The 15315-nt window shown below is 42.1% G+C and overlaps 1 protein-coding gene across 1 annotated transcript; it reads right to left on the bottom strand.

Annotated features, from left to right (window-relative positions):
- Positions 1 to 3018: 3018 nt before the first annotated feature.
- Positions 3019 to 15073, bottom strand: MDH1 (malate dehydrogenase 1). Its single transcript, XM_039718827.1, has 9 exons — positions 14932 to 15073; positions 9422 to 9520; positions 8471 to 8567; positions 7424 to 7599; positions 5871 to 5993; positions 5585 to 5761; positions 4339 to 4452; positions 4040 to 4129; positions 3019 to 3667 (listed from the first exon to the last, which is right to left on the bottom strand). The coding sequence occupies exons 1-9, from the start codon at positions 14932 to 14934 to the stop codon at positions 3542 to 3544; spliced, it is 1005 nt and encodes a 334-aa protein (XP_039574761.1). The 5' UTR covers positions 14935 to 15073; the 3' UTR covers positions 3019 to 3541.
- Between the last annotated feature and the right edge of the window lie 242 nt (positions 15074 to 15315).

Below are 15315 nucleotides of genomic sequence, written 5' to 3'. Positions count from 1 at the left end.
GCCACCTTTGATATGGACATCCCAATGGCATGGAGACAGAGGTCCACACTGGTCAGAATGTATTTCATCAAAACCTTCCCTCTCCTGTCCAAGAGTTTCCTGAGCCCCCAGCCCCTTGCAGAATGGGATTTCTCTTTGCTTTCTCATTGACAGGTGTTTATTCTCCAGGCTTACAGGTTGAGGAGAAAAGTTTCCCCAGTCTGACTCCCTCTGTACTAGCTCCATCTGGAGGCTCCAATAAAACTTGCACTGTAAACCCACTTTTATTTGTATTTATTTATTTTATAATTTATTTAGGATTTAAGGTGGTCTTGGCATTGATGATTATGGCCTTTTTCTTGAAAAAAGAAAGCATCTGTGCCATTTAGTTTTTAGTTATAAATTAATTAAAGATTCTGTAAAATCAAAACAATGGGCTTGTTTCTGGCTAAGCTGGAGACTGCATCTCTATCTGTTCACTCCTCTATTTACCTGCAGTTAGAGTTTTATTTTAAGCAGCTGACTGCTCAGCCTCTGCTCTAATTCAGCAGCATTTATCATGCTGCTATGCAACGCTGACACTTAAAGAGCTGTTGGAATGGGGTTTTAAAAAAAAATGTGGTACTTAAAATATCTGCTGTTTAAGCTACAAATAGTTACATTTATGTAACTTCCTCTTTTATTACTACTGAGGTATAGCTATCCTCTAGGATTTGCTACTTGGAATTCAAAATGTGTCTACAGATGTAAAAAAGACCCTAAACTACAGGAAATGGGGGTTGTGGGGGGAGGGGAGGAATAAAAAAAGGAAGTAATTCTAATAAGCTCATTCAGAACATCTTTCCTCTGGTTTGCAAATCCAGTGCTCTGAAAGCACTTGCCAGAGAAGTTCTCCTGCCTTCCCCTGAGGAAAGTGAGATTCAAACCTACTGATTGGATATGATGTGATGCCTTATAACTGAGCCCAGGGGTGAAGCTCCGTGGTGACCACGGGTATCACGTTGATTTAGATTCATTTGTTAGATCTGGGGTTTCCAACTTCACCTGAGTTACTGTAAGAAATAACAGGAACAGCTGTACTGGGAGAAGAATAATGATGTGAGACAAACTTGGAATCAGTTTTTTGTTCATTTGGGGAAAAGCTTTATTTCTTCTCTCTGCCAAAAGAATTCTTGCTGGGAATGGAAAGCTGTCAAGAAAGCTCAGAGATCAGGTTAGCAGCCTGCCTTGTGCAGTTTCAGGAGCACGAAGGCAGGATTTGGGATGCAGGCATTTGGTGTGCCACAACAAGGCATGCCAGCCAGGCTGAACAATTTCCAGCCTTCCCTGGGAGCCTTTCTGCAGACACACAGACTCAGACAGCAGCTCTAATGTTCTCAGCTGCTCCATCTAGAAACCTTCCAGGAGTGGATCTGACAATAATTTCCCCTAGGATTTGTTTGTCAAAGAATGCTTGTATGTACTCACTCAGGAGTTGCTGCTTGAAGTCCTAGTTTTTGTTCTCTTGGAGAAGTAATCAGAAGGTAAAGAATGGATGCGAAATCCTTTCCTGCACAGAAAGTCTTTATATCCTGGAAATACCTCATCAGTAACTGGAGAGTAACTTTCAATACAAAGAATATCCACGTGGTAGTTTGTAAGTAACAGGCTAGCAAAGCATTTGGACAATGAGCAGGTGAGAGATTTCCTGTTCAACTGGTTCATGGAAGTGTGGAGGGGAACACAAATAGTGTTAAAACTCAGCATGCGGAGGTAAATGTCAGTGCAACTGTTAACTTGAGTTCAGTGTATCAGGAGACAGAGATACTCTATCAAGTGCAGAGTTTAACCATGGAAGTGTTCTGATACATTGTTAGAAGCATTACTTTACAAGAAATTCATTGTCCCCTGCAGAAGACTGTTTTAAAACAGACATCAAAAAGCACTGAAGAGGCAGATCTTCCAGATTTTCTTTCCTAAAGCTAATTGCCTACATGGTGATGCTACTGTAGGTATGGCACAAAGGACACTAGCAGCATTTATCATCTCTTATTTATATATATATTTATATAAATGTAAGGCATAGATGCACACGTTTTCCTTTACTTAGCCTTTTTATACCAAGTAACTTTGTGCACTGGAGCCATCTCCTTTAACATTCACTGCAAAAATACCTTAATTTAAAATAAGTTGTAGCATGGTAATTATTGCAATGAATTCCTTTGATCCCTGAGCTCATGTTGAAATGAGATTTTACTGACTGTGCATGGAACTGCCAGAAGGCAGTCAACACACTGGCAGCTTTTCTTCCCTCCCTAATTTCTGTGGAAGTGACCAAACTGTCATGACAAAACAGGTGTAGGAAATTTTCTCCTGAAAATGAAACTCTAAGGGGCTCAGAGGAATGAGAAAAACATTGAAAAAAATACAACTGTGTACCCTTCTGTCTATTTTTAAGACTGCAGAAATACATATATGCTTGCAACAGCTGCTTCATAAGCATTCATGGCGTTCACTCACTGTGCCCTGTGATGCAGCACATTCCCATTTTCTGAAATGCTTCTCTCCCCTTTCATCTCTACATATAATAAGTCTCTGCTGCACCATTGTCACTGTACTTAAGAGGTACAGCAATATTCTGAGAGCATACTTACTGATGTTTGCAGATTTATTTTATATTATGGCTGGTAAATCCTCAAAGAAACCATTCAATTTGCTTATAATTCAGTTTAACCTTTCCTTTTCTCATCAAAGAAGTTCTGTTTTTCAAATCCTCATCAAAAGAAAACAAACCAAAAAAGAAAAATGAGATGACTCCAAATATTGACAGACCAAGATTTACTTTAGTACAAGGCAGAAACTTCTGTTAGAATAGGACAGACATCAACTCAGGCAAAGGGAAATGTTAGTCATTACGAAAGCTAGTAATGCTTAAAGCTTAAACTAGTTTCCCTCAGTTTCCTAAAATAGGCTTTTAAGGGTTTTTTTAAATCTTGTACTATCAAACTGTGTTAGTTACATAACTAAAACATGCAAATAAAGTGCAACAGACTACTCTTAGCCAGTATCTGATTGAACAACTTTTAATATTTCTATCGACAAACATTGTAAGCATAACCAGAGTGAAATGTATTTACTTGAAGTCTGTCCAGTGATAGACCTGGGGTCACTGAACTGTCAGTTCAAAGAGAATTACTGGCATTCTAATTTTATTTTCAGTTGAGAGAGAGGCTGCTGAAGTGATCACAGACTAGGACGTGTTCCAGTAGTGCCAAATTCTAATCAAAACTCAGATTGTGCGTTAGTAGCCAAGGCCGAGGCAAACAATTATCCTGTACCATACACAGAAAGCAACTAGTATTGAAGGGACAAAAACTTTGGTCAACAAACTAGTTTTACTTCTTTAATAATATTTTGCTAATAACTCAGGAGGCACGACAGTACCAGTAAGCATATGAACTTTAAAATGCACAATGGCCACAGACAGTTGACTTGGATACAGTATTGGTGTTTGGTAGCAGACCTACAGACGGCTTTTCGATTCTTCCACTCTTAAACGATTTTGTATTTCCTCCTGACCTAGTCATGCACTGGAGAGGAATTCCACAGCAGTCTCCTTCTCTTCAGCTAACTCCTTAGCAGTAAGATCCATCTTCTCACGAGAAAAATCATTAATAGGAAGACCCTCAACAAACTTCCAGGTCTTGTCCTGATTGAAAACAAACAAATAAAAAGCCCTCCATGTAAGCACAGGCTTCATTCTGTGTCAGTCTGCGTGAAAGAAACTTTACAGCATAAGAACACAGCTTATAGCCCTAAGAACCACATCAGGCAGAAGACAATTTTATTTCAGATAAAGAATGCAACCAGCACCAGCTAGTCTTGTCAAATTGTACTTGCCTACCAGCACTTAGCTGACAATCAAGTTAACTTAACTGGGTTAATAAGAGTCCTCTCTGAAAGAGAGACTGCTAAACCCCCACATCCCAGCAACTGCAGTCCCACACTGCTGTTAACAGGCTCACATGACAGTTTCATAGCTCTTGCAGAAGATGTATGGATTTAAATACAGCCTAGTTACCTTGATCACAACAGGGAATGAATATAGCAGGTCTTCAGGAACACCATAAGAGTTGCCATCAGAAATTACTCCCATCGAAACAAACTCCCCCTGAAACCAGAAAGGCAGAGATAAATACATTTTTCACTGCTAGAAGCAGGCAAAATTTTCATGATTTTGGATATCCTTTATCTCCTATGACACAACTTACTCCAGAAAAGACAGATTCTTTCCTCTGAACAAACATACACTCGAGGTCAGCGAGGTGGGCACAGAATGAAAGCATTAGGCAAACAAGCACTTTAATAACCACATCTTACCGCCGGAGTGCCAAACCAGATGTCCCTCACATGATCACAGATAGCTTTGGCAGCTGACATGGCACTGGACAGCTTCCTGGCCTTAATAACAGCTGCTCCACGTTGCTGAACAGTCTGCAATTAAGAAAAAAACCCAACCACAACTAAATTGTAAAGCAGCAAAACCATGGCTTGGTCTACAAGCTGTTAGCAAATGCCATCAAGAAAGACTGTTGTACCAAATTATTTAATTTTATCAGTGAAGATACAGTTCTTTCACTAAACAAACATGGCATACAATCCAGGAATACAATCTAGAAGAGTTTTGCCATCACAAATGTAACAATGTTTCAGAGGCTCATTCCTAAACTTTACAGCTAGCTGACTACCCTCATACCAACCAGATGTCACAAGCTTTTCCCACCAGGAGACTTCGTGCATGTCAACAGCAGCAGATGTCTCAAGTGACACACTGTAAGTTAAGGTGTTCTGCTGAATACCAGTGTGAAACACTTGCTGGTCTCAATCCTACAATACTTAATGCATACAATTAATTTAATTCCTGAAGACAGCTGAACCTACCTCACCATACTCAAGTTAATAGTTTTTAAATGTAATAGTTTTGCTAAATCTTTATTCATCTGGGGCTTTAGTAATCCATTTTCCTTCATATTTTACTTAGGTAGCCTGTGCTCTTGATCAATTAATTATTTTTTTTTTTACTAACTTACATTATTATTTATTACTACCCTACATTAAGACACTTGCAGGCATTTCCTAGATTTTTCAGATCCCTTTTCAGAAATGGTGCTGATGATGCCACACATTTAGAATTGGAAAGGGTGTGTGTGTGTGTGTGCACGTGCATGAGCAGGAAAAGAGTTGCTGGCCTTTTTGAGTGGGTGGGTGGGGAGCAGCAAATGGATCATCCCACTTCATTTACAAAACTGCCCCAAAAAGTCACTGCAGTGAAACGGCAGTGGTGCTCCTGTGGCACACAAGTTTCACATGAGCTGTGATCAAAACTCTCTGCTGAATCATTTTAGCATTCCAGTTGGATTTTTCTAATAGAAGTTATGTAGATTTTCCTGCCTTGAATTTTCCAGGGCAAATAACTGATAGCAACAAGATATCTGAAGATGGCTTATTCTAGTGAGAGAAAAGAGCTGCTTCACTACATCAGTTACATTGTTTACAATTTCAGGTGATGTAAGGAAAAAGCACAAGCACAGAATGACTATTAAAAAAAAAAAAAAAGGTATCTTACCAGGATAAAGTCTCCCTTCAGCCAGCTGTCATCTTTTATAGCTTCATAGACTCCAACTTCCTTTCCTTTCACATTTACCTTCGCATGGTTAACATCAGGATATTGAGTGGAAGAGTGGTTGCCCCAGATGATGACATTCTTCACATCATTAGCAGTCACACCAAGTTTCAGAGCAATCTAAATTGGAAATTAAAGATGTTCATTGCATTGACTTCAGCTTCTCACAGGCTTCTTTGAAAGCATTGCTCTGAATTTAGCAGAGAAAACACAATAAGCCCTTTTTTACCTGAGATTTGGCTCTGTTGTGATCCAAACGAGTTAAGCAGCTGAAGTTTTCCTTTGGTATGGATGGGGCTGACTTTGATGCAATCAGGCAGTTGGTATTTGCTGGATTCCCAACAACCACAACCTAAAAATGAAGAAAGGAAAGATGAAGTAGGTATTTCTGCAAAACACCTCCCTTCAGTGAAATAAACTGCTTGGCCTTCAAAGAAGCTATCTAAAAGTCCTGTTTTCTAATCTCTTGGTTGTCTTCAACAAAACTGTCTTTTAAGTGTGTCATTTGTAGTCACCCAATCTTCTATAACTGCACATAGAAATATTTTCCAGGTAGGTATTCTCTTTAACTTGACATCCAACGTGAAAGGGAACAAGACTTCTAGGGAGATCTGGACCTACAGCCTGGCTTCAAACCTCATGCTACCAGATACAGGGAGACAGACACAAGCACACTTTTAACCAACCACTTTTAAACGCTCTCTGGACTGGCTGCCACTACTTTATATAATTGCTTTATAATTAAGAAAGCCAGAACAGTTACTTATCTCAATGTTCATAGGCAGTTAGAAGTAAAACACTGCCTCAACTTAAATCAATTTATTACTATGCAAAACTGATTTTGATTCATCCTTCATTTGTGCCTTGAATGACTTATGTCAAACTCCATATACTCTAAATCACACAAGCTGATCTGCAAACCTCTCTTTGTATTTCCCCTTTTGAAAGTGAGTTCAGTCAATTTTCCACTACTCCACAATAGTTATATTGATAGTTTTTATTCCAACTGGATAAAGAAGCAAACACGTCCTTAGAAGCCGTAGGAAGTTCATCAGCAGACATTAAAAAGTCTGTTACAAAGCACAGTCGGAGTCTGGGTCTGAGATTAAGAGCAGTGGGAGAGCAGCCACATGATCCCATTAACTGTGCTGAAGAAGTCTGAGAGAGAACAATTAAAATCTTCTAATGCTCCAAGTAAGATGCCAACAACCTGAATAAAGCTGATTTTTGTGCAACTGCAATTCCATATTGATACTGAAGTTAAGGGTCATTATGTTAAAGGACACAGATGGATATGAAGTAGGCAGCTGCATTTAGTTAATTCAGATCTCCTAGAGAAAAATGGTAACAAGCAAAAGACTGCTTATTTTTTTTACATACAGTTTTATGGGGTTGATTTTCAAATTGGTGGTAACCAGTTCAGAGTATGTGTGGAATACAGCAATACAATGTAGGACTCACCTTTTTCACCAAATAAATTAATGACTAAATCATCCACCTATGTAACATTCTGTTTCTTATCTACCCTTGGCTGTGGTCTACTTTCCAGGGCATAAGGAAAGGAATGCCCACACTGAACAGGCTCCTGCTTGTGCAATATTCTTCTACAGATCTTCTATCCAGATCTCTCTTATCCACCCTTGACTGCGGTCTATTTTCCAGGGCATAAGGAAAGGAATGCCCACACTGAACAGGCTCCTGCTTGTACAATACTCTTCTACAATGTATCCAGATCTTTACATAGCAAAGAATTAATGTTTTAAATTCAGATCCTATATTCACCTTGACAGTCTTTTTGGCATACTTGTCCAAGGCTGCACCCTGAGACTTGAAAATTTTCACATTTGCTTTGAGTAAATCCTTCCTCTCCATGCCCTCTCTCCTCGGCATGGAACCAACCAGGATTGCTATGTCAAGATCTTTGAATGCAACTTCCTCCTTGTCTGTTGGAATGACCTCTAGAAAAAAAAAAGGGGGGAAAAGAATTCAGTAAGATAAATACTCATGGCATAGTGCTAACAGGAATAGTCTTTTGTGCGTAAATAGTATATAATCTAATCTGACAATACCACCACCTTCCCCTCACAAAAATACAAGTCACAGTCATTTGGCCCTACCTCCACAGATTAAATACATCCCAGTAAATGGGTTTTATATACAAATATTTATCTAAAGTGGAAAACACAGGAGAAATCTTTGTAAAAAGATACATTTAATTTGTCTCTAAAAATGTGTATATAAGTACATATGCTTTTCTTTACTTTTACAATAAAATTTCAGTGGCAAGGACTAACACAAGTGAAGTTTTGCTGCCCCTTTACCAATTCAAAGCAGAGAAGGTTTGATTTGTACAAGAGCTGGTATCTACATGCTTTTTTTGTCATATGTTATAGTAATGACACAAACTCCTACTTGTTCCCTTTCTTCTGCTTGTTTAAACTACCAGAACTCAGCTTGTTTACACGGCTTGAGGAGTGCCTTTTCATTTTGTATCTTTATACAGAAGATATTTTTAAGACTAAATTAGGATTTTTTAAAAAATTTAGCAATAAATATTATATACACAATACAGCAATGATATATTGTATATATTTCATGGCTGGACCAGAATACAATGCACATATGCACAAGTATCTGACAATTTCTTGTCCAGGCTCAAAGCCCAGGATTAGATGATATAAACCCAGATATCTGTATTACAAAACACAAAACCAAGGAAGGATCATCTAAGATTTTCTTCTGCCCAACTTCCTGCCAACTACAAGGACTCATAAATGCAAGAATTGTACTGCAGCATCTTTAGGTATAAGAAAAAATTGTTTTGGCCACCTCTGAGCAGCGGCAGAGCGCAGTCCTGCAGCTCCATCACCACACCTTCCAGTACCGTCATCATAGGAGTGATGTCCAGCAGCACAAGAATAAGAGGCTGGAAAGAAAGAAAAGGTTTAGTGCAAGCTGGGCACAATGTGTTTTGAAAATGAATTCATCTTGTACTCGGCTGTTACCTCGTTCAAGATTTAAAAGCCATTTGCAGAAAACAACTTCAGCACAACCAACAACTGATAGCTTGCATAACAGAGCAGAGGTCCCATTTTCCCCACTTAAAGAGGAAATTACTTGCACAATGGTAAACCATTCCAAGTGTCTATGAGAAAATCAGCCTCAGGCACTGCAGTTCTGACATTCATTCATTCCTGTGCCAACAGGACCAGGGAGGTCATCCTTCCCCTATACTTGGCACTGGTGAGGTCACACCTTGAGTGCTGTGTCCAGTTCTGGCCCCTCAGTTTGGGAAGGAGGTTGAGACACTTGAGTGCATCCAGAGGAGGCAACGAGGCTGGTGAGGGGCTCGGAACACAGTCATTCCTGTGAGGAATGACTGAGGGAGATGGGGGTGTTTAGCCTGGAGAAAAGGAGACTCAGGCTGACCTTATCACTCTCTACAGCTCCCTGGAAGGTGGCTGTAGCCAGGTGGGGGTTGGTCTCTTTCTCAGGCAGCACTGACAGAACCAGAGGACACTGTCTCAAGCTGTGTCAGGGGAAATATAGGCTGGATATTAGGAAAAAGCTTTTCACAGAAAGAGTGATAAAGCTCTGGAATGGCCTGCCTGGGGAGGTGGTGGAGTCACCATCCCTGGATGTGTTTAAAAAAAGCCTGGATGTGGCAGTGGGTGCCATGGTTCAGTTGAGGTGTTGGGGCATGGGTTGGACTCGATGATCTTGAAGTTCTCTTTCAACCTTGTCATTCTGTGATTTCTGTGAATTCAGTGTGAGAGTTACCTGGTCTTTGCCGAAGACATCGCCCTTGGCAATGCTGTAGAGGAGGGAATAAGCAATCTGCCCAGCTGCTCCAGTCACCAGCACTCTGACAGGTTCAGCCTGCAAGGAAATGACACAGCCTTACCCACAGCTCCACCCCTCAGGCTCACACCAGTTAAAATGAAGTTACTGCAGCAGTAATGTTATGATTATTTAACCTGGATGAAAGCATGTGCCTAAAGGTGGATCATTCCCAGCTCCTGGGATCACACTTCTGGTTCTGCAAGAACCACCAGCAACTTCTCTGATTGGTTTTACAGAAACAAACCACAATTGCAAAAATATCCTTAAGAATTGCTCCTGGAAAAATTGCAAAATGCCAGGAATTATGATATATTTGAAAAATTTTGCATTCCCTTTAACAACAGTGTCTTGCTAACATAATACAATACAACATACACCCCATCCATTCATACTTGAAATTTACTACAGAAGTTTCATGAGCTGTGACACTTGACTGATTTTCAGATTTTTTCAATTTCAAGGACTGTTCCTATTAAGCATTTTGAATGCTTATTTGCAGCCAAAGACTTATTGAATATCAGAAACCAAAGAATCTAGGGCACTTAAAACTACTGCCTCACTGAACTGTTAGGCAGCAAATTTAACTAATCCACAGACAAAAGCTACATTATGAACAAATACAGACACTATGCATAATACAACTGTCTTTTGTCAAACTGACCCAAAACTCCAAAAGGCAGAGAAGACTGGGCAAAGACTGCCAAAATGCTACTATATAGCAAATAAGAGGGAAATAAGGGCTTGCCCTGTAGCAAAATGACACTTTGTTAAGCAGCACCAGGACTGGGAGAAATCCAGAGGTTATTTAATATTGAAAATTAAAGGCTGCGGGAGTTTGGTCTGTTCAGCCTGGAGAAGAGAAGGTACCAGGGTGGCTTTTCAATACTCAAAGGAGAATTACAAAAAAGATTAGGACAAACCTTTTAGTAGGGCCTGTTATGAAATAACAAGGGGCAATAGTTTTAAACTAAAAGAGGACAGACCAAGATAAGAAATAAATACTTTACAATGAAGATGGAGAAACACTAGCACAGATTGTACAGATAAGTGGTGGTCACCCCACCCCTGGAAAAATTCAAGGTCAAACTGGAGAGGTCTCTGAAAACCTGGTCTTGTTGAAGATGTCCCTGCCAAATGCAGGGAGGTGGATCAATGACCTTTAAAAGTTTGTTCAAACCCAAAGCATTCTATGATTCTATCAAAATGGGCCACGTGGCAAAGGACATTAATAACCCGGTATTTCGTAAACCCATTATTTGTATTTCCCTTTTTCTCTAGAGGCAATAGGGCTGGGGCAGATTGCACTGGGACAGGAACAAGCAGCTGACCAGCCTGCTGGAATGCCAAGCCTACTTCTTCAGAAAATTAAAAGATGATCACTTGAGATACAGACCAGGCATAACTGAATGTGAAAGAAGTGATTCAATTGCACTCTGGGCAACATTATGAAAAGTGTAAGCTGCAGAGCACAGACACGTCTTGCACTCAGTGCAGGTGATACTGCAGATGGAATACTGAGTCCAGTTCTGGAGACCTGAGTTCTGTATGGTTCTGTGGTCTGTAACATGAGGCTGAGGGAAACTCAGTCAGGACATTGTCTGGAAAGGTAGAGAATAAGGGGGATCTCACACAGACCACCACACGTTCACAGTGTGTTAGAAAAATAACACTGTCCCCAACTCCTCTCAGCAGTGGCAGAACAGGGTGCAACAGCTACAAATTAAGAGAAAAACTTTTGATTATGTGCTACTGTTGCAGCAGAACAGGATACCCAGAGGGTCTGTATAACCTTCACCCCCAGCAGTTTTCAAGGCCCAGACCAAAACACCTATGACATGATCTATCAGTGGCAAAAGTCTCACTGTCAGGCTGGATTGGACAACTTCCAGACATGGAGCAAGAAAGAGGGCAGACTCTATGACCTCTACAGATCCTTTCCAACCAGTATTCCTGTCACTGATATTTATAGGAAAACCATGTGGGGCTTGCAGTGTATTCCCTCTGCAGAATTGACCAGCCAAGCACAGCTGCATCAACTAGTGTTAGATAATTACAAAAATTAGCCTATCTACCCCATTTATCACATACTAGTTAAAATCAGAGCACAAATTATGAAGGTAAACTACTGAACTTGCAGATTTAGACTGGCCTTCATTATGGGAATGATTCTTTAAATATCTCATTACCCAATTGCCCGTTATATGGTGTTGAAGTGCATTATTCTCTTTTGAACTCGTCCTACTATGAATCACACCCCTCTAACCTCATTGAAACTCCACTATGAGGGGAAGGAGAGCAGACAATCAATTCTTGGTGGTTTAAACCTCAAAACTAGTTCTGGTACTCTATTCTTGAGCAGGGAAATGCACCATAACATCTGAATGATGATGAGCAGCATGGATTATGATGTGTATCAAATTTTAAAGCCAACTTTTCAGCCTGTTTCTAAAAAGAAGCTACATTTTATTAATATAAATGGAACAATGAACACTCTTTTAAGGCAGCTAACCACACTAGTTAGTAAAATAAATACTGAAAAATCACAGTGCTGCAAACCTTGGCCTGGCAAAATCCCCATCATATAAAAAGTGATCCTGTACTAAGCTATTCCAGAATTCACACAGGTAGCAGCAAAACATGTTTTCTTTACATTTATAGGGTATCTGAAATAAATTATGAATTGATTTCTGAATTTCCAGTGAATTGAAGAAAGATTTTAAGGATCTTTCTTCTAAAGCAGCATGACAAAAGGGGGAAAGGAAAAGAGATTTATTTTTTTTTTTGCATTCTATGAACTTTACAAGCCAGTCTGACTGAAACATAAAAAATGCCAACCTATCCACTAGCATTAGGTGAGTATTCAGCATAACAACAGGAGAGGGAAGGAGGAGAAGATAAAAAGGTAAGAAATAGGACTATTTATTATTTTTTTACTGAGACAAACTTGGCATTTAGCCTCTAAAAAAAACCCCAAACCTTCAGTCATGACTCAGTTCCATCTTCTCAAAATAACTATGTTTGCTTACTACCATCCTTCCTGTTGTCCCCCATTTGGGGCTGGAGGAGGAAAACACATAAGCTAAAATAAGGTGAGGAGTGCAGCCTACTTGTTTTTCCTTTCCAAACCTTCAGTACATTGGGTTCAGTGCATTCCTCAGAGCCTTTTATCCCTGCACCAATTGTGAGAATTTAGCATCAAAGAAACTTAAATGCTCTCTTAAATCCAGAAGCTGGATTAACAAACCAAAAAACTTTGGTTTTCGTTGTGCTGCTTACAAGATGTGGATAACTCTCACAAAAAAACCTTACATCTCATATTAAAATTGGTCTCACTGAGTGTCTGAGGCTACTTTTAGAGAAATGAGAAGCTCCCCAAGAGAAGTTGTAGGCTCCAGACATTCATGTCCAGACGCTTTAACCCGTGACTTGGCTCCTGCAGGACTTTCATGCTGTGGTAGCTGCAGGGGTGACCTTTACTCACTCTCAGGTATAAAGGAACTAGCGGACAAATTAAGCAACAACTAGCTGAACTATTTTGTTCCAAAGCCTTCCCCACTCCACATTCAACTGATGTATAGTTTAAAAGCTTTAAGAAAATAAAAGAGTAGCAAAAGTAATGATAAAAAGGATGGGAAAAAAGCCCCCAGCAACTGACCACTGCATTCACCAGTACCCTTCTTCATCAAATCCAGCAAATGTAGGATCTCTCCCCCTCCTAAACTATCACAGATAAAAGCAAAGCCTCCAATATCAAGTGAGGAACTTGAGGTCTTAACACCCACCCCACAGACTTTGGTTTAAGAACTCAGTGCTTCAGTTATTTCTGTGATTACAGCTGGTATCAGCAGAGCTAAAACATTAGTGCCATACCTGCAAACAGCACTGCACTGCAAAACTGATTCAGGAGGTTACAAAGGTAAGTAAAAGATAACTCACAACCTATCAAATGCTGTGACAGGAACATCCTGATTACACAAGTGACAGACTTTGCATTGCTAATTGCAGTTCTGAGAGATCTCTATAAAGATTATTGCTGATAAGCACGTCTATAAAATACCACCAGCTTAACATTATTCCTGAATATTGAACATTATTCCAGCCAACTAAGCTATCCCACCTTCCTTTACAATAACTACTTAATCATTAAAATAAATTTTTATCTCTTCCAAGGTCTAGAGTCTGCCTAAGGAACTTTCCCTTTGCTCTCCCTTCTTTGAAGCAGAGATGTGGTGACAATAAACACGTTTGTAAATGTAGCAGAAATTCTCTGCTGCAAGGCAGCCGTGCACTTGAAGAACACCACTAGTGCTGCGGTTCAGAGAGCAAAGCAATTCCAAAGGCATTCCTTCCTGAAGGAACGACCTTGACACAGGTGCCCTGTAAAACTTTTTCCATTTCATTGAGCTAATGGTGGCTGCACTGATAGATGATTTTATTTCAGAAATTTAAAGCCTCTGCCCAACATCACTTGCGTAATCTGAATAGCAAAGGCAAGCTAAAAACGGTGACATTCTGAAAAGCCTGGACATCAAAGTTCTTTGTGAGACCAGCCCATCCATGCCTCAGTGAGATATTTGATTTTTTTTTGCTGTCATGTTGTCACTCCTGCAAATCCCCATTTAAATAGAAAGAGTGGAAAATAAGCACAAAGTTTGCAGATTTTGGTATTTTTTAGGGTACAGCTGAAATAAGCCACATTTCGGAGCACGCAAGCATCCTTTCTATAGCAAAATAGCTGAAAGTGAAGGTTTGAGTAACAGGGCACTGAGTCTAGAAAAACACAGAGATGTTTTCATGCCTAGAAAGGAAAGCAAGGTCTCTGTGCAGGTTTACAGACCTATGTACACACGCTGCAGGAAAGCAAAGCACTGCAGTTCACCTCTAACCTCAGGGCAGACCTGGAAGGACTCCTTGACAATCTAGAGAGTCTGAGCAAACAGCTGGATTTCCGACAGCAGGCGGGGATGAACCAACAGAGACATTTCACAAGCACTTTCCCCTGAGCTAACACAGACCCGCACCAAACCCTTTCAGGCCCCGCGGAGGAGCTGACAGCCCGCATCTCCCGCGGGCAGCGCCGGGAACAGGCGCGATCTCCCTGCGGAGCGCCAGCCCCAGCACGGGCAGGCTCCGCGCTCCGCCGGGGGCACACCCGCCCTCCCCCGCACGGCCCTGGCCACAGGAACGGCCAGAGCCGCCGCCAGCCCGGCACCGGCCCCACGTCCCCGCCTGGAAGGTCACCGCGGCTCCGGGCTGCGGCGAGCCCCGGGCGCACCGCGCCCGCCTTCTCCGGGCGCCGCACCACCGCCAGGTCACCCTGCCCCTCACTCCCGGCCCTCCCGGCAGCAGCGCGGCCAGGCGGGCAGGGCGACGCCATTTCGGGGCCGCCTCCGCCTGCCGGGACTCCCTGCCCCGAGCCGAAGGAAGCCGAGGGGCCCGGTACCGACCATGTCTGCGGGAGCGGCGGATGCGCTGGCTGCTCGGGGTCACCTCTGCGGCGCGACTGCGGCCGCGGCAGCGCTGCGCCGAGCTGCCGTGGCGGGGCGGGGCGCGCGGCCGCGCGAGGCCGCCTGGGGGCTGTAGTCGCGGTCGCCGCCGGCCAGCGCCGCTCGGCTGCCGGCAAGAACTACAACTCCCATCGCGCCTCGGGGGTGGCGCGCCGCGCCCCCGCGCGCCATTGGCGGTTGCCTCTCCCCACCTCCCCCCATTCATTGAAGCGCCGCGCGGCGTCGGAGGGGTTGGGCCGGTAGGGGGCGACGCGCGGCTGCCTTCACTGCGCGTGCGCGCGGTTGGGAGGGGTGGGGGCTGCGGCAAGCGCGGGCTTCTCGGGG

The sequence above is a fragment of the Passer montanus genome, unplaced genomic scaffold (assembly GCF_014805655.1).
Source record: "Passer montanus isolate IOZ18808 unplaced genomic scaffold, ASM1480565v1 scaffold40, whole genome shotgun sequence".
Classification (NCBI taxonomy): Eukaryota; Metazoa; Chordata; class Aves; order Passeriformes; family Passeridae; genus Passer; species Passer montanus.
The sequence above is the reverse complement of the archived record's forward strand: the minus strand, read 5'-3'. Positions and strand labels throughout refer to the sequence as shown.